Source organism: Notolepis coatsorum, assembly GCF_963971535.1.
Source record: "Notolepis coatsorum genome assembly, chromosome: 10".
Taxonomy (NCBI): Eukaryota; Metazoa; Chordata; class Actinopteri; order Aulopiformes; family Paralepididae; genus Notolepis; species Notolepis coatsorum.
Window position 1 is genome coordinate 12,764,753 of NC_140174.1, and position 20,910 is coordinate 12,785,662.

Consider the following 20,910-nt stretch of genomic DNA (forward strand, 5'->3'; position numbering starts at 1 on the left):
ACAAAAAAGATTATTCAGGGATTATGAGATTTGCATAAAATTATGATGAGCAAGTAAAAGTGGGTTGGAGTTTTTGAATGATAATGGAACAGTGACAACTAAGCAGACAGCCCAGCCCACACAGACACACATGGCCACTTGACAGTGCTGGTTAAGTGTACACGGCTGTTACCAGCAGATGGGGGAACAGAGAGGCCCCTGATTCTCACCCAATGCAGCCATTCAAGAGGGAAATGGGTGACATCATCCCTTGGCCCTCGCCTGTCAGCACCTCACCCCACTTGGCAGAGACAGAGGTCTTCGGAGGAGGCTTCTCAATGCGGACCAAACAACAAGAGCCCCAGAGGGTGGCAAGGGAAGCCAGAACATGGGACAGTCACTGCACATAGTGTGTACAGTCAAATACAATGGGGAAATTAAAGTCGTCTGTGTTTTTTTTCTTCCAACAAACAAACTTCACACGTTTTTATGTGTATATAGCTATACGCAGTTTTACCAATCATGTTATTGCTAGTAACTCAAATAGTTTGTGAACACTATAGCCAGAAGAACTGACTTTCTCCAGTGGACGTGGAGGGTTGACACACCTACTGACGTTATTTCAATAGCAGCAGACATATACTATCGCAATAAAAACAACTTAATTTAACTTGCCATTTTGGTTAACAAATTCGACTCACTGAACCACGACGACGTGGGCTGATTTTTCTAAACATTGCAACGTTAGTAACGGCAAGCTGCACGGTAACGCGTCACAGAAAACCACAAAACCACTCTCAAAGAACACCTACGGGAGACTGCAATTCGAAACTGGCCCCGGTAAATGTCCTAACCCAACCCCCTCCAATGTACAGTAAATGACCTAACCCAAGAATACACGAGACCCTCTTCTTAGAACCAAGTATGGTTGTCGATATTCCAATGTACAGTTTCCCCCACCCCACCCTCCCAACCATCTCCAATGTACAGTCCCCCCCCCCACCTACCCAACCTCCTCCAATGTACAGTTTCTACGTCAAATGTATATACTCTCTTTTTTAGACTATTTTTGTATCAAAAACAGTACTGTATTTGCAAATCTGGTATGTCATAAATGTATAGATGTAGCAGTAATGTCTATCTGTATGTCATGTATTGTCATATATGTTATGATGAATAAAAAATGGGGGACACTGAAAAAAAAAAAGACGAAAGTCTCTCTGGTCAATTGAGCTGTACTGTATTGTACACATTCTGCAATCTGTTAAACTTTTCAATCAATCAATCAGTCAAACAGGGGCGAGCTGGTGTCACGTGGGTGTGTGACGTCACTAACTGTCGGAATCTCCGACAGTAGCTCGAGACTAGCTGCTAGCTCCTGGCTACACTAAATGCGAGCTAACGCGGGCTCGCTAATGTTTTTTTTTAATACCCTGTTGTACCTACAAACCGGGGTATGTCGAGTGGTATATACATATACAATCTCCCCGGTCAGCAGCAACTGCACTTAGTTGAAAACACAAAGTGTGCCAAAAAGACACGGCACCTCCGTATACACTAGTACGCTAACACACCAGCTAACGTTAGCTTAGCATGTTACCTTGTCGGAGTCGAGCTCGGGGTCCGCCTGGCTCAGTCTGTAGAGGAACGACTTGGGATCCCGGCACAGCGTTTGTCTCGTCGTTAGAAAATACGTGCCGCCGACGTTCAAGCGGATCCACTTCGATGTGGAGGAGGAGTGTTGGTTCTTCTTCTCTCCTCCGGGGGGGGAGTGAGGAGCCACAACACATCTCCTGGTGTCGGAGCTGCTGTTCTCGGCCATCATCACCACCTCTCTCTCTCTCTCCGCCCTGAGCTGCTCTCCGTCTCTCTCTCTGACTGACTCTCACTGGCTGCTGTGTGACAGGAGAGCTGCTCTCTCTCTCTGCTGCAGCTGGTCGAGTCAACTCACATACACACACACACATTCATGCAAGACACTCCTCCCACCCCGCCGGCTCAGGATTATTATTATTATTAAGAGACACCCTTATCTATCTGAGCCATAATAATAAGGGATAGTAGTAATCTGACCTAGCTGGATTATAATGTCTCCTGATACTGTGTCAAAAGGGAAAGTGTAGACTAGTATGAGTAAAAAGTAAACAGTGTATATACTGTTTACTCATAGTATACATTCAGATTCAAATTCATTATTGCCTATATTTATTGTAAGGTATAATATAACCGATAGGGCATACAGGCCCTCACCTGCACATTTAACTTTCTCATATTTTTATAGTTTTTTTTTTTTTTTTAAACTTACATTTGTATTAACATTTATAGACAAACAACACTTATACAATACCTACAATGACATCAATAACTACATTAACATGGGCCCCTTGAATTCGGCTGCGTTCAGCCTCCCAGACCCCCATGAGAGGGGACCCCCCCCCCTCCACCCCTAGAAACCAGGCTCCCCCACATCCCAGGTCCGTCCCACATGTGACCGAGCACTCAGCGACACGGGTCCCTTGAATTTAATTGGGCCAGGCTCTAGTTTATTTCTTACTCATTTTTATATTCATATCAGATCCGAATTTATAGCCTACATTTACACATTTCTACCATTACCCTGCACATCCCATGCATTTCCCCCCCAAGGACACCAATAAAGGAATATCTTACCTCGTATTTTAAGGGGAGACACTGCAGGTGAATAGGGTAAAAAAATTAACTAATAGATATCACAATTAAACTTCCCCAGTTGATTACTTATATTAAGACAATACTTTTTTGTATTACAAGTTTTCTGAAATTGTATGTTTAAATATGCAAATGAGGCATGATCTACTTAAATATGCACTAATTTGCATATAATTCCAGGACAGAAATCTGAACATTGGATAAAGCCATTTTCAAAATTATAGTTTAATTTTGTTGACATATTAGAGCCAAAGGTTATTACAGAGGGGATTTTGGATATCTTTTTATCACTCTATGATAAAATGTGATATAAATCATGGTATGAATGCGATATCAACAAACCCTTCTGTAAATACCTTCAGAACATAGATATGAATAGAACTGGAAGGTTTGGTGTATGTGAGTGCTACTGAAGTGGAGATTTCTGGCTCAGAGTATGAGGAAAAACTCTTAAAACTCATTTTTGGGAAAATGCCTTCAAAGTTCTGTATTGTAAAATGCCATACTTTTTTTTTTAAACAGATATTTACAAACACAATACCTAATCAAAACCATTAGTAATAGACAACCTAAACACATGCCTGATAACTGAATAATAATAATAATGATGTTATTGAACTGAACAGAACTACACACACGCTACAAACAGTGTAGTACCCCCTAATAGGCAAAAAATATTTGAATATATCACTATGAAACTTTCCCAATTTGTTAAGTACATATAAACTAAGAAAAAATATATTGCAAGTTTTCTGAAATGTATGTTTATATGCAAATGAGGCACTTCCCCATTAAATATGTGCACATTTATGGATGCAATAAGGAAAAATTATGTAAAATAAACAACTAAATGTGTGTTATTGACGTTTTATTGTCACTAGTTTCATAGAAGACATGTTTAGGAAGCAAAATATAACAAAATCTCAAAATCAACAAAAAAAGTATATTTGACTATTCACCTGCAGTGTCTCGCCTTAAGTTTTATGGAAGATAGCCTATCCACTATTTATACAATTGAAAGTAATAGTCATCAAAGCAGACACCACCCCTCCCCCACACATCAAAAACCTTTGGAGCAAATTGAATATGACACAAGACAGTCTTGATGGGCTGGTACTTTATTTACATGTTGCAAATGTGGAGATGTCATCGTCAGTGAATGCTGTTTGCTTTTTATTGTGTCGTGACTGTGGTTGTTAACAGAAGACAGGACACAAGGCTTTATTTGTCTGCCTAAATCCCTACATGCTTTAATTACTGGACTACCAAGCATTACGTGGAAAATTCATCATTCAACATCTACTGACCTAGCGCACAAATAATCAGAGAGAGAATGAACAGATTCATTAAATTATCAGAAATATGATTAAATCACTGAGCAAATAGAAAATGTATATGATATAGTAAGAAAAAAGCTGTAAAATATTATAGTTTACAATAATTATTCACATTCAAAGGCTTTACATCTCAATACATACACAACATGGCCCCTGAACATGACTTCAATCCAAATATGATTCATATATTAGAATTTAAATAACACAGAATGAACTAGAGGCTAAACAATAGCCATCAAATAACCTTATACAAGAATAAAAATACAAAAACTGTATCCTAATATCATTGCATTACTTGCTTCAGATCTCAATAATACATCGTCTGTACATCACAGTTCTAGTCGGTTACCGACCAGGTAGAGTATTCCATACACAACGTAACCGACTTCCGCCAACTTGATTCGAAAGATTTTCTAGCGAGAGAGCGAGAGAGAGAAGCGAACACATTTTCTTTTGTTTTTTTCTAGAGTGTTTCTTCAACGTTTAGAGACAGATACAGCAATTTTATCTGTTATTTGGATCAGATAGATACCCCTTTTACACTGACATCCGACCGCACAAGAGCGCCGGGGGCCAGAGGCTCGTGCCCACCTCCGCCTCCAGCCACGCGCGCCCTGCACACAGGCTCTGCTGGAGGAGCAATCCTGCTTTTTGTTGAGAAGAGGACCTTAACGTAATGATGTCAGAATTTAAAAGTATTACGATAATATATCTCTTTCTAAAACAAACAAAAAAAAATAAACAAAAAAAGCAAAAGTTAAATCGATTGCTCAGTTTCTCTTGGGCCGGGTGTCGTGGAGCAATCGAACAAAGGGGGGGGGGGGGGGGGCAGTGATTGTTTAGAACCCAATGAGGCCAACTTGTCCCGCGACTACAGCTTTTCTGTGATTGCTTCCAAGAATGATAGTATGTGTACGGTATTATGTATGTCTGCATGTATGTGTTGTATGTTATGTATGTATATCTATCTCTCTGCCAAAGCATTCCTGTCCCAACACACCGGGGGGGGGGGGGGGGGGGGGGGGTCAGCATTAAGATTTTGTTTTCAACAGGATGTACTGAAGATGAGCCGACAATCCCACCAAAAAAGGAAAAAAATAAACTAAATCGAAGTATTCAAACCACAAAGAAATAGCCAGTGAAGGTACAGAACAGGCAAATAATCCCAATAATATTAGCCATGGTTGCCGATGCAGTCAAAAAAATACCCACCTTTTTAAACTTGAATAAAACTATATCTCCAGTGCCCTGGGAGAGAGAGAGAGAAGCAGACATGGCTGAGCTACAAAACTGGCCGTGCAAGAAAGCTAAGCAGGTTATGATAAGAGTACAAGCTAGTGGCATGTTCACCCCGCCCCCCCCCTTGCCCAAACTGCGACCCCCCCATTAGCGATATATCCTCAGTAACCGTCTATGGAGAGACTTCACACCAAAAGCACAGAGACGGATTTAGACCCCACGTCTCACTAATAGACCAGCACTCTGCTTTTGAAACCCAGAGACCCCACGCCGGACTGCATATATCCAAGTACCAAGAGCAGAGAAAACCGACTCCAAAAAAAAAACGTATAGGACTGATGAAAAGAAATAACAAAAAAACATTAGGTCTCCTGGGGTCAAGTTGGGGTCAAGGTAGGACAATGGATAAGGCTATGGTTATCTGTCGTTGACTACGGAGTATGCGATAGAAGTAGGTTCTCGGGTTACACCTCGACACGTACAATGTTAGGATTAGGATATGGTTTAAGTATGATACTATATCAGGATAGGCTCTGGTTCACAACATGTTTGGATCGCGCGTGTGTGTTTGCGTGTGGGTGTTTGTTTGTGTGTGTGTGTTGTTAACGGTGTCATAGTAGCAGGAAGTAGCAGTCTTTGCGGTACCTAAAGCCTGTGTTATTCTACAGATAAAAGCCTATCCTCTTTTTTCCCCTGCAGAATGTACAAGAAGCAGATGTGCACGGTAGCAGGTCTCCTCGTCCACACGTGGAAAATAAAAGCAATAGAAGCCTCACAGAGAGCACAAAGAACAAGCAAAGCAAACCCTGAATCCAATGTTGTATTCTGTTTTTTTGTGTTTTTTTTTCTCTTTTCCTATGGTTTTGCTCAGGAAAAACAAACAAGGTCTAAGATGCCAGCGTCTCTAAAAAGAGTTTGTTTACATTGCGGTGATGAAGGGCACTAAAAGAGAGGGGGGCGTTGTCACTCCGCTCCATGATTGGGCCGTCGGAGCCGAGGGGAGGAGCTGCTTTCCTATAGGCCGGGGTTCTGGTGCCTTTGATAGATCTTTCGCCACACTTCCAGGATCTTCTTACACCATTTGTCAGCATTTCCGCTGGGGTCCATCAAATAGTATGTTCGATTGGGCTGCGCGGATCAATAGGAGAAGAGAGCAGGTGTAAACACTTCAGCAAGGAGAGAAAAGAAGAATTGCAGGCCATATAACTCTGCATGTACAATAGTGTTGTATATACCGGATATATACATTTATATTTACAGCACATATATATATATATATCCATTCGTCTGAATATACCAGCATATATTCCTTCTTCTATATACCTACACATAACGCATAACTCTGTATGATAGCATGTACAATAATGCTGTATACGGTGTATATATATACACATTTCTATATTTACAGCATGTATATATCCATAACCATCTGAATATACCTGTATATAACCTATACACCATAGAACTCTGTATGATAGCATGTACAATAGTGCTGTATATACACCGTATATATATGTATTCTTACCGTATAACTATCCACATCCGTCTGTACATATAATAATCTTTACATATCTGTATACTATATCTATACATATTAGGGCTGGGCGATTCTTGCTAAAATGTCACGATTTTTCTCTCTAAGAATTGAGATCACGATTCTCTCACGATTCTTATTTTTTCAATAAAATCATTTAAAAAGTAAAGTAAAAAATAAATAAAAAAAAGTTTAATACAATTATTTTTTTTAATAAAAAAAATCATAACTTAGAAACGAGATTGCATAGGTCTATGAACCGAGATTGCGATTTTTTTTCGATTAATTGCCCAGCCCTAATACATATCTTACTACCAGTGTCTTTATACCTGTATCACTGTACATGTTAAACTACAACTCTGTACATACATCTGATTAGCACTATTACTCAGTAGTACTAATTTATATATTCTATACCCAGTTTAATCACCTGTACATTGTATATTACTATTGCACTTTACTGTTACATTTGCTCTGGTTGGATGCCAAACTTCTTTTCTTGTTGTAATGTACTTGTGCCGTTATGATGACAATACATTTGAATCTAATCTAAAGGAAACGGGCTGATGTGTTTACATGTATCCTAGCTACTGGCTAGTATTGATCCCTGCAATCATATAATCCAGTTTCATATAGTGAGGTTACCGCTTATCCCACCTACTGTATGGCATTTAGTCACATGTTCCAACTCAAAGAAAATAAATATCATACTCAAGTACTCTATATATCACCTTGGTCATTCTCTCTACTCTGGGAGAGATAAAGCGGGGGGGGGGGCATGCAGCCAGAAAGGATACCATCAGTAGACCAAGGTTAATTTGAATCTAACCTAATCTAATGTTTGGCATATCAACTCATATCAAGGCAAGAATGATATGGGACCCAAAATAAAAAATCTGCTGTATTATCCTTTAATGCACCGGGTCAGTCAGTCGGTCATGATACTCTATGACCCTTAGTATACGTTCACAGGGCTGCAGTCTGCTTGTCGTGGCGAGACCGGCGGCCTGGGTTTTTACCGTGTGAACAAAGAAGGTCTTGAAGTTCTTGGCCTCTGGCCGCAGCTCCAGGGACCACGGGATCTCCCCCTTCAGGACCTTGTTGACGGGGTCCACGTAGTACAGGTGTGGTCCTTCAGTAAGGAGCAGCTGCCTCCGCCGAGCGAACAGGCCCTGTAGTGGTGGTGGAGGAGAGAGAGAGAGAGACAGAGAGAGGCCGGACATGTTGGGGCATGAGATCACCAATAGAGGGGGCTGGTGTGGTGCATGAGAGAGAGTCCCACCACCCCCACCACCACCAGAACCTGGGAATTCCCCTTCCATTCCCCTTCCCCTTTCATTTCCTATAAGCCGGTGCTCAGAGCGACACCAGGAGACGTACGTCCAAAAGAAAATCATCTTGGAATGGGATGAGGGTCGGGGCACTTACACTTGAAATTTAACAATGACAAAAACATCTTTTATTTTTTTACACTTATTTATTACTAGAATATTTGCACTACATCTCTACCCAATTTTAGCATTTTGTAAATAAAAAATAAAAAGATTTTATTTTTTTACAGTTGAGCGTATATTTTGTATAGTGTTTGGTCTTCATTCTGTTTACGGTATGAAGCATTCTCAGGAGGCTCATACAGAACCAAGCATTTCACTGTAATGTATTATGTACTTATGTGACAAATAAAACAAATCTTGAAACTCGAGTGAGAGGTTTCACCCCACAACTCGATGAAAGATGGAAAGTCTCGGAATTCAATCATAGAATCAGCCAGGAGGGAATTGCAAAAAAAGAAAAAAAGAAAAAAACACGAGAACCAACGCACCTTCCGCTTATCCACCGGGCCCATCTTCAGGATCAGGTTGTTCTCCACAAACTGGTGCCTGTGCAAACGAGCGGTAAGCCAGTTCATGAACACGACAGAGACATTTCCCACACGCCGAAAGACGTTATCTATTCAACAGTGTTTATAACCCCACACACACACGGCAGCATTTTCAGACACTTCTCGCCAGCGCTCTATATAAGGCGCGCGCACACGGCCGTCAGCAGGCCCGACGGGAGGAGGAGAGAGGCATGCTGCGAGAGGGGCTCACCAGGGGTTTCCACTGGTCTGTTTGTCCAGCAGCAGCTGCTTCTCCTCCGAGGAGAACTGCAGGTCCAGCTCGAAGGAGTTGTTGTCCAGGTCGTGGATGTACTGCTCGATGTTGCTGCTGGACCTCTGCGGGGGGGCGGGGGACTCGGCCGGCGCCGACAGGGAGTGGGACGAGCTGGACTGGGCCACCTGCATGCTGCTGAACTGGCTCAGGAGGTCATCATACTGGACGGGGAGCGTTAGCAGGGAAATGCAGGGTTGACGTTTGGTTAAATGGGTGTTTATATATATATAGCAGCTTTTATCCAAAGCGCTTTACAATTTTTTGTTCCTCACATTTCACCCGTTCACTCACACACCGATGGCGGGGGCAATTTGGCTTGGCAAGATTTCTTGAAATAAAAAATATCTAGGGTTATCTTTCCTGATTGGATAAAGTGGGAAGGGATACCAGAACACGTATTTTGTGTTTACTGCAGAGCTGAGGGACTGGGAGACCCATATTACTGACCAGACACTCTATATGGTGCATTTTATATAGTGCTTTTATCCAAAGCGCTTTACAATTTTCTGTTCCTCACATTCACACACCCAACTGCGGAGGCGACCCATGCAAGGTGCCGACCTGCTCATCGGGAGCAGTTAGGGGTCAAGTGTCACTTCGACACACCGGTATCGAACCGGGAACCTTCTGACTACCAGACGAGTGCTCTCCCCCCTGAGCCGCTGTCGCCCCAGTGCAAGTTATGCGCAGCGGGTTTGTACACAGTCTGTACATAGTTTAGTGGCATCTGTGCCCCGGAGGCAAGGCGCTACACAGCCCCGTCCGCTTCATGGCAGAGGACGTACATTATGGGATGTAAAAAAGAAAAGCTACTGTATAGGGAGGCGAGCGGGCTCACGTTTCCGTAGCAGTCCTCGTCGTCCTCGGACATGGCCGGCAGGTAGGGGGTGAGCTTGGGGGGCGTCTGCAGGTGGAGGTCGCCCCAGGAGATGCTCTCGAAGAAGGGGTGGCCTCTTAGAGGGTCATAGCCTCCCATCTCTTCGCAACCTATCCGCTTGTAGGGGTCCAGCGACTGTTGAAAAGGGGGGAACAGACTGAATGTAGACAAATCGCTTGTACCTGTACACCCCCCCCCCCCCCAAACGCAACCTTCCAAGTCGGTACGGGTTGCAAAAGTATGAAACGAAAGCTTCCTCTCAATACCGCTCATATTACCAAAAGAAATGGGTATTTTTGATGTGACCTACCAAAAGCCGTTCGACAAGATCCTTGGCTTTAGGGAAGAATTTCTCTGGAAACTCATACTCCAGCTTTATTATCTTCTGGAATATTAGGTACTCGTTTCTGGTCGGGAACAGAACAGGGTACACAGGACAAGAAAAACAGGCACGATAAATCACAGGTGTTTACTAGACCAGAGACCGGCATTTCTGACACATTTCTCCCTCGAGCAGAAACACTTGTTGCGCTTGTAATCTCCCCGGAGAATCAGTGTCAGCGGAGGGGAAAACAAGAGGTGAGCGCGTGAGGAGTACCTGCCGTGATAGAACTGACCTCAACCCCCCCCCCCCCCTTTTGTCAATCCTCCAATCACAAGCCCTGCTTTCCTCATCCGACGCTTGTGATTGGAGGATCGAGAGAAGAGGGGCGGAGGGAGAGAGGTGGATCGGATCGATCTTTATGAATCTATGAAAACCGTGTATATATATATTATATATATATATATATATATATGCGTGTGTGTGCGTGAAAGTACTTACCCAGCTCTGAACGGTGGTAAACCAGCTACCAGCTGATAGACTATACATCCCAAGGCCCAGAGGTCAGAGCTAAAGAAAAAAGAAGTATATTGATTCAGTGTCACGGTCACCTGAGAGCCCTCCCTGAGTCCCTTCCTACAAACGGTAAATAGCGGCAGCGGCCAGGGAGCGGCCCGGCCGTCCGAGGGAGGCATCCCGTTACCTCTTGCAGGCCGACTTCTCCGTGAGCAGCTCGGGAGACACGTATTGTGCTGTTCCGACGAAGGAGTTCGCTCTCGCTGCAAAACAATTACAACATTGATGAGTTTCTGTTATTAACACATTCAATTATATATATAATAGTTTATTTTTATTTTACACAATCTTCTGATCAAGGTATCTGCAGGTTTTCAACAAGTTAACTTTAACCCTTTCACTACCACACTACCAAAGGGTTAACCCTTGCACTACCACACTGCAGAAGGTTAACCCCTTTACTACCACACTACAGACTGTTAACCAATTTAAATTCTCACGCGTTCCGTACAAGCTCTCGCCAGATGCACCAAGCTCCTGGTAGAACGAGCAAAAACAACGACTTGAATACATTTCATATATTATGTCATCTCCTGACAGGCAGGCTACCCCCCCCCCCCCCCCACCCCCAATGAAATACCTGTGCAAGACTTTTTAAGGTATTTAACACTTTCAGTGCCAACGACGAGATTTCTCGTTAGTTCATGCCAACCGTTGAGTGACAACGACGAGAGATCTCGTCTTTTTCTCGTTATTTTTTTTATTATCGATTTCCATACATTTTTCATCAATCTAGCCTCACGTTACCAGTGGGGATCCGTCTGAGCTCGAAGATGGAAAATACCGCCCCTATCGTCTCTCCGGATGATAGATTGGATTGAATGAAACGCAACGCATGGAGAAAAAAAAGTCCTGCTTCCACATTTTACTTGTCAGACAAGTAACCGGAGACGATCCAAGTCATTGCCCACCACCAGAACAGCGGAGAATATGTGTTTCCAGTACCCAGCGTTGGATCAATAAAAGCGATCGATATTTGGAATGGCGATCAGGAATTGGAATAATCTTTTTGGAGAACATCTGATCTGAGGTAAGGAATCTATTTTACCAGTCTTGGGATAATCAGAGCTATTTTCACCTATATATCAGCGTGTGCCATATGTGTGTATGTGTGTGATCAGGAAATAAGATAATCGATTTTTCAGCCCGCTTCTATAGCGTGCATAAGTACACATATACTATCGATAATCTAGCGTTTATTTGAAAACGATTCATAAATAGGCCAAAAAATAACGTGTTGTGTATTCCAGTATATTCCAGTAAAGGGCGTTTAACACAATCTTTATTTCTTTCTGAAACTTTCAAAAAACTAGCGTTTTTCAAAATGGTATCAAGCGGAAATGAACAGATTAAAAAACAATCCGTTTCGACAATGTTGACTGCAAACAAGTCGACGGCCATATTAGGCACATAGCCATAATTTAAGATATAGTTTATGCGTTCGCAAATATGAGAGCTCTGTCATTGAATAGAGCGGTGGCACGCAACGGGGTTCCTAGGCACCGCACGGCTGGCACGGAAAGTGTTAATGATGAGAATTATGAATGTAATACTTTTAAAATACGCTGCAGATACCCTGATGATGCAAAAGATGAGTCAGTGAACACTTTGCGTGGTCAAGCACAAGTTTAACTGGGGTTGTTTACGTACCATGCTTACTGTCAGCCGTTAACTGCTTTGCCGTTCCAAAATCTGTTATCTGAACGTGCATGTCCTCACTCAGTAGAATATTCTCAGGTTTTAGATCTCTGTGGGGAAAGCGATACGGGTTGAATGACGTGAGAAGACGGCTACCAAAGTACGCCACGTTATTAAGCCGTTCTGGAAAACAATGGCAAATACAGAATAATATAAAAGTCATCTTACTTATGTATTATATATAATATAAAAGTCATCTTTCCTGTGTATTATATATAATATAAAAGTCATCTTACCTGTGTATTATATATATAACATAAAAAGGCATCTTACCTGTGTATTATCCCCTTATCGTGCAAATACTCTAAAGCACAGACTATTTCAGCCGAGTAGAATCTAGTACAGGTCTCGTCAAAAGAACCAATTTTGCGAATGTATTTCAGAAGCTCTCCATTCTTAGCATAGCTAAGGCCAAAATCTGAAGAGAGCTTAGTTAAGGACACATTTTAACCCTGAACCAATGGAAAAACAATCATTGTTGAGTAACAGTAGAAGACGGTGCATATAACCGATATAACTCTGTATGATAGCGTATACACATATTATACATACACTTACCGTATATACATCTGTTTGTAGATACCTGCATAATTTTTACATATATGTAGATACTATATCTATATGTGTACATATCCTTACTAGTTACACTGCTGGCCAGTATGACTACTACCATAGTTTCTTTATACCTGTATCACTGTATATATTAATACTACAACCCTGTACATACATCTGATTAGCACCATTACCCAGTAGTAGTAATTTATATATTTTATACCCGCTTTAATCACCTGTACATTGTATATTACTACTGCACTTTACTGTTACATTTGCACTCTGGTTGGATGCCAAACTTATTTTCGTTGTACTGTACTTGTGCTGTTATGATGACAATACATTTGAATCTAAAATGCAAAGTGCCTGCCTGCCTGCGGTAGCTAGTGACCACTTACTGTACGAGCAAATACAAAGCAACTGATACAAAGTGACAGAGCCCGTGCCGCGATGCACTCGAGTGGTTTAAAAAGGAAGGATACACAGCTTCTCATCATCTTGAAACGTAAAGTAGAGTTTGACGAAGAACGGGTGATCTAGGTTTGACATCACGTCCCTCTCCCTCTTCACGTACTGGGCCTTGTTCTCCTTCATAATATGCCGCTTCTCCAGAATCTTAACTGGAAGGAGAAGAGAAGGACATTTCAGCGTGCAGCAGTCAGGTGTAGGGAGGCGGGGCACTTTTCACATCTAGAGTGCGGTGTCTTGCAGCAGGTATTCAACATGTCCTCCTCGTGCATAAAAGTGTCACTTACTTGCATATTCTTTAGACGTCGACTGTTCTCTCGCCAGGACGACCTTTGGAGGATGAGGGAAGAAGAAAAAAAAGCTGTATTTAGATGAAATTTGATTCAAATGTATTGTCATCATAACAGCACATGTACAGTACAACAAAAAGAAGTTTGGCATCCAACCAGAGTGCAAATGTAACGGTAAAGTGCAATAGTAATATACAATGTACAGGTGATTAAACTGGGTATACAATATATGAATTAGTACTACTAAGTGATAGTGCTAATCAGATGTATGTGCAGAGTTGTAGTATGTATTACCATAATATGTACAGTGAGGCCAGCAGTGTAACTAGTAAGAGTAAGTAAAGGATATGTATATATAGATATGTAAAAAGTATTATGTGCAGGTATGTACAGACAGATGTGTACATCTGGCACACAGAATAAATATATGTATACGGTATATACAGAATTATTGTACATGCCATCATACAGAGTTACATGCAGGTGTATAAGTAGGTGTATATATATATATATATAGAAGAATTATATGCAGGTATATTCAGACAGATATGGATATAGATATGTATATGCAGTAAATATGAATATATATACTATATATAATAATAATATAATATATATGCGGTATATACTAGGGGTGGGAATCGCCAGAGACCTCACGATACGATACTATCACGATACTTGCGCCCAGGGAGCGAAATTAACTTTTTGACTCACCGGCCAGTGGCGGGTAGATGGGAAGAATCTACCCGCCAAGCATATTTCTTACCTGCCCAATTTTGTTTGATTAAAAAAATATATATATATATTTTATATAAAAAATTTTTTTAAATAAAATATATATTATAGAATCATACTTGTAGTTGTATTATCTGCGAGACATCGCCACCACGCAATAAGTCAAAATGCTCGCTATCTGCAAACAGCTCCACTGTCTGTGTGTATACTTGAGTAGCCTCCAGCTCCAGCAAGGATTCTCCGGCCCTGCAGCTAGACCCTATATTCAGCTAGACCCTACATTCAGCATGCAAGGATTCTCCGGCGATGCAGCTGGACCCTATTGGTATAACGTTACGGTTGTTTTGTCAAATCACATTCAACATGCCCTCAGCTAGAATACGCATTCAATCAATGTTATAAGACATTGATATCAGGAGCTATCTGTAGCTACTGCTAGCCCGGTAGATAACGTTAAGACAATTTAGTTTACTGGGACAGATAGATCTAACGGGAGCTAGCTAACATGAGCTAGCTAACGAGGGAACGGAGGTATTATGCACTTGAGTCGACTATTGCTGGAGCATTTGTTGATATCAGCAGCTATCAGTAGCTAGCCAGCTAGATACTGTTAGACAATGCCTCGTCATGTATTAAACTTAGTGGTGCACCGATGTGAAAATTGTGGCCGATACCGATAACCGATATTAATATTGCTGTTCTGGCCGATACCGATATTTACCGATGTCGATATCTCTGTATAGAAAACACTTTTTTATGATAATCAAATAAAGAGCTATTTTCCAAAACGCATAATTTTTTTACTTTTGTAACTTATTTTCAGAAATGACTGATATTTTGAAACTATTTAAGGCCAAAACATGTAATATCGGCCCTATCTTGATATCGGTCCGATACCGATGTGTAAAAAAACGGCCATATCGGCCGATATTATATCATCGGCCGATATATCGTGCATCACTAATTAAACTAAAAGTGAATAGTTGACTGGGTCATTGTTTAAACGGTAACGGTAGCTCATGGAGGTCCGATCTAAACTAGCGCAGACTGCCCGCATATCGCAATGGTGGCGTTTCAGGAAGTAAACAAGCCAAATGAGAGCTTCCGATTGGTCATTTGCTTTCTTTCTCATGAAACCAGTCACGTCACTCTACTGTGATTGGACCGTTGACTTGAGTGCAATGTGGGACTTGTAGTTTTTTAACGATCTCGCGGCGGAGAAAAAAAAATACGAGAGAGGCTATAATCTGTACTCGCACAATCAAAATAAGAGTATCGTTATGAACTACACGTCTACACGCCACACGGCGGGCAGCCCTCTAAGTGTCAAGCGCCAAAGGTAAAAACTGAGCGCCCCTGGTGGGCGGCAGGCTTTAGTTTCGGTCCCTGCTTGCGCCACGATACAATAGTATCGCGATACTAAATATATCGCGATACGCTGAGTATTGCGGGAAAAAATATATATTTTTTTAATCAAATTTAATTTATTACCTTTTTTCAACTGCAAAGTAAAACTTTGTCAACATGTTTTATCTAATAAAATAAAGTTCAGTCTGTTCATCTCACTCTAATAATTTTTATTGCAGAACATGGTATTTTCTCAAGCAGACAGATGTAAACACTGTAATCTGTGTTGCATGTACCTGACAAACTGAACTGTTTGTATTACAGTCATATTCCAACTTAACTGAATGCACATGCGTGTGTGTGGACTACTGCACTATTACAGGTATTGAAATGAACAATGCAACTTCCTTATACGTATCGATTTTTTTCCCCCACCCCTAGTATATACAGCACTATTGTACATGCCATCATACAGAGTTACATGCAGGTGTATAAGTATGTATAGAGGAATTATATGCAGGTATATTCAGACAGATATGGATATAGATATGTATATGCAGTAAATATGAATATATAAATGTATATATGCGGTATATACAGCACTATTGTACATGCCATCATACAGTGTTATATGGGTAGACTACAGTATGAAGTGACATGACCCAACAGTCCTGCGTTGGAGACGGACACGCCACAGATACACCTCCACAGAGACACATCCGCACCTCTACAGACACCTACACCGCTCTACAGAGACACCTCCGCCCCTCTACAGACACCTCCTCCCCTCTACAGAGACACCTCCACCCCTCTACAGACACCTCCTCCCCTCTACAGACACCTACACCCCTCTACAGACACCTCCTCCCCTCTACAGAGACACCTCCACCCCTCTACAGACACCTCCACCCCTCTACAGAGACACCTCCTCCCCTCTACAGAGACACCTCCACCCCTCTACAGACACCTCCACCCCTCTACAGACACCTCCACATCTCTACAGAGACACCTCCACCCCTCTACAGAGACACCTCCACCCCTCTACAGAGACACCTCCACCCCTCTACAGAGACACCTCCACCCCTCTACAGAGACACCTCCACCCCTCTACAGAGACACCTCCACCCCTCTACAGAGACACCTCCACAGAGACACCTCCACCCCTCTACAGACACCTCCGCTCCTCCTCAGACACCTCCGCTCCTCCTCAGACACCTCCACCCCTCTACACAGACACCCCTCTACAGAGACACCTCCACATAGACACATCCGCTCCTCTACAGAGACGCATCCGCACCTCTACAGTACAGAGACACCTCCGCTCCTCTACAGAGACACCTCCGCTCCTCTACAGAGACACCGCCGCCCCTCTACACAGACACATCCGCCGCTTCTGATCAATTAACCTGAAATGAAATAGACGATGAGTCACCCGAGTATCGCGACCGCAGGAATGCTAGCGTGTAACGACATCTATATCCAGGGCCAATTCATAAGCCCAATGGAATGCGGGGGCGATAATATACGTACGGTCGAGAAGGAGCCCTCTCCCAGGATCTTGCCGAATTTGAAGTCCTCTGGCCTCTTCTTGCGCGGCTGAGGGGCCTGGAGGGCGGGCTGCGTCCGGTGGGCCGGCCCCTCCATGCCGGGACAGTGGCCGCTACTTGCGCCGGGGATAGCAAGTGGCGCGCAGGAGTCCGGCTGGCTTCTTACCATTGATGGATGTGGGCAGGAACAGATGACAACGCTGGGTTGAATGGGCACAACATCATACTGGAAACAGGGAGAGAGATGGGGGGGGGGGGGGGGGGGTGTTTAGATGATGTCACGCCCGGCTGGATAATGCAGTTGGGATTCTTGAGATGCTTTTATATACATAACAACATCTGTATGCCCATATAACCGATAGCATGTAGAATAATGCTGTATACTCATATTTATTCTTACCGTGTATATATATTCTAACCCATTTCTGAACCAATACATGTCCTCTTTCAGTACTATTAAACTGTCATTGTCCTCTTATATAAATGTATATAATATAGCCTAATGAATATATACATTAATATACACTGCATATATAGATATCTGTCTCTGAATATACCTGCAATCCTGCATATAATCCTTCTATATACACATAATGCATATAACTCTGTATGATAGCATAGTACAATAATGCGGTATATACCATTTTTTATTTTCATTATTCTTACCGTATATATATATCCACATCTGTCTTTAAACATACCTGCACATAATCCTTTTTATACAACTGTAGATACTATACATATCCCTTACCTACTCTTACTAGTAGTAGGCTAGTATGACTTACTACCAGTGTCTTTATACCTGTATCACTGTAGATAGTAATACTACAACTTATACATCTGATTAGCACTATTACTCAGTAGTACTCATTTATATATCTTATATCCAGTTTAATCACCTGTACATTGTAAATTACTATTGCACTTTACTGTTACATTTGCACTCTGGTTGGATGCCAAACGTCCTTTTTGTTGTACTGTACTTGGACTGCATTTATACTAGTATACTTGTGCTATATGATGACAATATATTTGAATCAAATCTAATTTTGAAAGTCAAGGGAGGTAGTCAGAGTTTATACTCTTCATTTTTGGGCCCATTGTGTGGAAACCATCATCATTGCGATGATTGAACAATTATATTATAAGGTAACCATCGCAAAACTATGTATAAGAAATAAAATTGGCAAACAGGCCTGTGTTGTATCAAGTGTCTAAAAGTTTGAATAAGCAAGTATCGCTTTACATCAGAACCACTGATGGCGAATAGATGACTTTGGGATGATTGTTCCAATTAATCAAAAAAGAAAAACATGTTATTTGTCACAGTGCTATCAATAACTCAATAAATAGCAACCACAACATATTCTAGGCCAAGTCAGGGAAGCCCAAAGTAGGACAGGCAGAAAAAATCTGGCCCTTCACAACATTCTTTTAGGCTGTCTAAGGTTCCAGCAAGGAGAACAACAACAAGGTATTTCATTTGGTTCATCTTTAGGCAATGCCTTTATACTTGAGTAAGTTGGTTTTAGATAACATGCTTGAAAGGCATATTAACCAGATCTAGGAGGATGATGCCAACCAGCAACTCTTCTATTCGATAACATCCAATTGGGTTGTTTGGCAAAAGACCCACTACCTTATGTCACACAAGTTTGGCCACTCCTGTTATGAGAAGTCACACTAATGAAGACGGAAACTACAGTGGTGTTTGGGAACCGTTTACATGACTATAGTTACATCCAATTATGCATGACACATCATAGCGACAACAAGCATAAACAAGAGAGGAGATCTACAGAATGAAAAAACAAAAACATCAAAAGCCAACAAGCTTTTACTTTTTGTGAATATAGCCAAAAACGGGGTCATCCATTTTGGTCACTGCAGCCAGAATTGTGACCTCAGAGGGAGATGCCATAAGCAGCTCTGGACGGAATTAAGTGTGCCTAATTTGGGAGAGAGAAGACTTATCAATAACACAGGGATGTGGAAGGCCTATTCAATGAGTTGGTAACCCGATGATGGGCCCATCCCTCCCAATACTGAATGTTAAAACAAATTATGTTATCGCTTATACTTATTTGCAACTTGGTGCTTATACTTATTTGCAACTTGGTGCTGAAAGTTACAACACCACCTAACTTGGAAAAGTTATATGTGTTGCAGCCTAATCGACAGAGCAAGACAAAAACATTGAGAAAGCAGTATTAAAATTGATGCCCCAGATCTGAAAACATGGTATTATAATAGCAGCTTAGGACAGTAAAGGACCAAATTAGCAATTGGGCTAACTTGTTACCAGTTTCACTTTTTGTAACTTTCTTCGTATGATATTTTCGTAAAGTAAGTAGGCCCGTCATTCAATGCAAAGGTCGTCTCTCACTGGCTACTTTAGCTTAAGTAGCTAGCTTAGCTTGTTAACAAGATTTTGGCCTCTTTTCATTCAAATAAATCAGTGGTTATACTCGAGGTGTGGCCCTTTAGCTACCTAAACCACATTCATTGATGGTTGTTAGCTTGGCTACATGAACATAGCTAAAGGTTATTATTTTAACAAGTGAGCTAACATATAGCACCTCGAGTACAGGCCTATGCAAAGTTACTTCTTTAGCTGGCTAGCTAACATTAGCACCGCTGCCTGGTGCCGGCCATCACTGACAGCAGCAAGTTGATCACTTAGCCAATTAGCCCCCGTGTTAGCTGAGCTAGACAACAATAACTCTACTTTTAAACGTTAGCTCAACACCTTTTCTTCTTCAAACTTTTCTTATTTCAAAAAGTATGGCTGGCAATGAAAGAAGTATCGAGCGTTGACAGTTAGTTAGCAGCAGTGCAGTGTAGCAACTAACGTGGAGCTAAGCTAAGCAACTGCATCGTCAGAAAGCGCGAAGCTAAAGCTAAAAACGCGTCACAAAGCTAACAGCTAACGTTACTACTACCACCCAACAGGAATCATAACATTGGGGGGAAACTAGCCACAAACCCAAGTATAAAACACCAAACTAGAGAAAATGCGACACCGACTACAAACTACAGACATAATCAGTGATATTGAATGTGAGTCGGTGTCGGAGAAAGCACATTTCCGTAGCTGTTTGGGGAGTTTATGTTAGCTAACGGTAGCTAGTTAGTAAGTCATGTACCGCTGTTCTGGACCAAGCAAGGCCCCACGACGAATGTAACTGAATTTGTTGTCAATAAACACGTCCTAAACGCCGGCGGCTTCGAATAGATACTCGTGTGAAAGTGGCAATACTCACTAGTTGACTTGTGGCTCTTGCCATGGGAGTTTTCCGCGGGTATTTATTTGGGAATGAAAATAATAATTTACAGAACCTCCTCCAGTAATGGCTGCCTCTTCTGCGCCTTCATTTTCGAGCCGCTGTGACGTCGTTCCACAACAATGTTACCGCAAAGACAGGAGAGGAGAGCCCCCCCCCCCGTGTGGCCCCGCCCCCCTCCTCCCTCCTCCTCCTCGCCACATTTACAACCTCACTCAACTTCATTTCACTCTGATGGTGTATCATGGAGTCAGGTGGCAACATACCACTCATCTTCTGCG

The 20,910-nt window shown here is 42.0% G+C and overlaps 2 protein-coding genes across 6 annotated transcripts in view; both read right to left on the bottom strand.

Annotated features, from left to right (window-relative positions):
• kctd5b (potassium channel tetramerization domain containing 5b) overlaps positions 1 to 1,896 on the bottom strand; it is a 39,584-nt gene extending 37,688 nt beyond the window's left edge. For all 5 annotated transcript variants that reach the window (XM_084323943.1, XM_084323940.1, XM_084323942.1 and 2 more), the window contains exon 1: positions 1,580 to 1,896. In XM_084323943.1, the coding sequence (XP_084180069.1) occupies positions 1,580 to 1,804 (225 nt within the window). In that variant the 5' untranslated portion in view covers positions 1,805 to 1,896. The remainder of the gene's footprint in view (positions 1 to 1,579) is intronic.
• Positions 1,897 to 3,779: 1,883 nt separating this feature from the next.
• pdpk1b (3-phosphoinositide dependent protein kinase 1b) lies at positions 3,780 to 20,741 on the bottom strand. Its single transcript, XM_084323220.1, has 14 exons — positions 20,609 to 20,741; positions 17,329 to 17,571; positions 13,714 to 13,756; positions 13,441 to 13,578; positions 12,680 to 12,824; positions 12,359 to 12,456; positions 10,836 to 10,911; positions 10,634 to 10,702; positions 10,121 to 10,217; positions 9,772 to 9,945; positions 8,871 to 9,094; positions 8,600 to 8,657; positions 7,797 to 7,949; positions 3,780 to 6,371 (listed from the first exon to the last, which is right to left on the bottom strand). Exons 1-14 carry the CDS (start codon positions 20,630 to 20,632, stop codon positions 6,258 to 6,260), a joined length of 1,656 nt encoding a protein of 551 aa, XP_084179346.1. The 5' UTR covers positions 20,633 to 20,741; the 3' UTR covers positions 3,780 to 6,257.
• Positions 20,742 to 20,910: the final 169 nt, after the last annotated feature.

What these genes read in the sequence shown, in the direction of transcription:
- pdpk1b (XM_084323220.1), bottom strand. Translation starts at nt 20,632, where the DNA reads ATGGCAAGAGCCACAAGTCAACTA. An exon ending in TCAAGATGATGAGAAGCTGT is followed by an intron (nt 12,825 to 13,440) that starts GTATCCTTCCTT and finishes AGCTCTCTTCAG; the next exon opens with ATTTTGGCCTTAGCTATGCT. An exon ending in ATCTTGTCGAACGGCTTTTG is followed by an intron (nt 9,946 to 10,120) that starts GTAGGTCACATC and finishes CCTTTTCAACAG; the next exon opens with TCGCTGGACCCCTACAAGCG.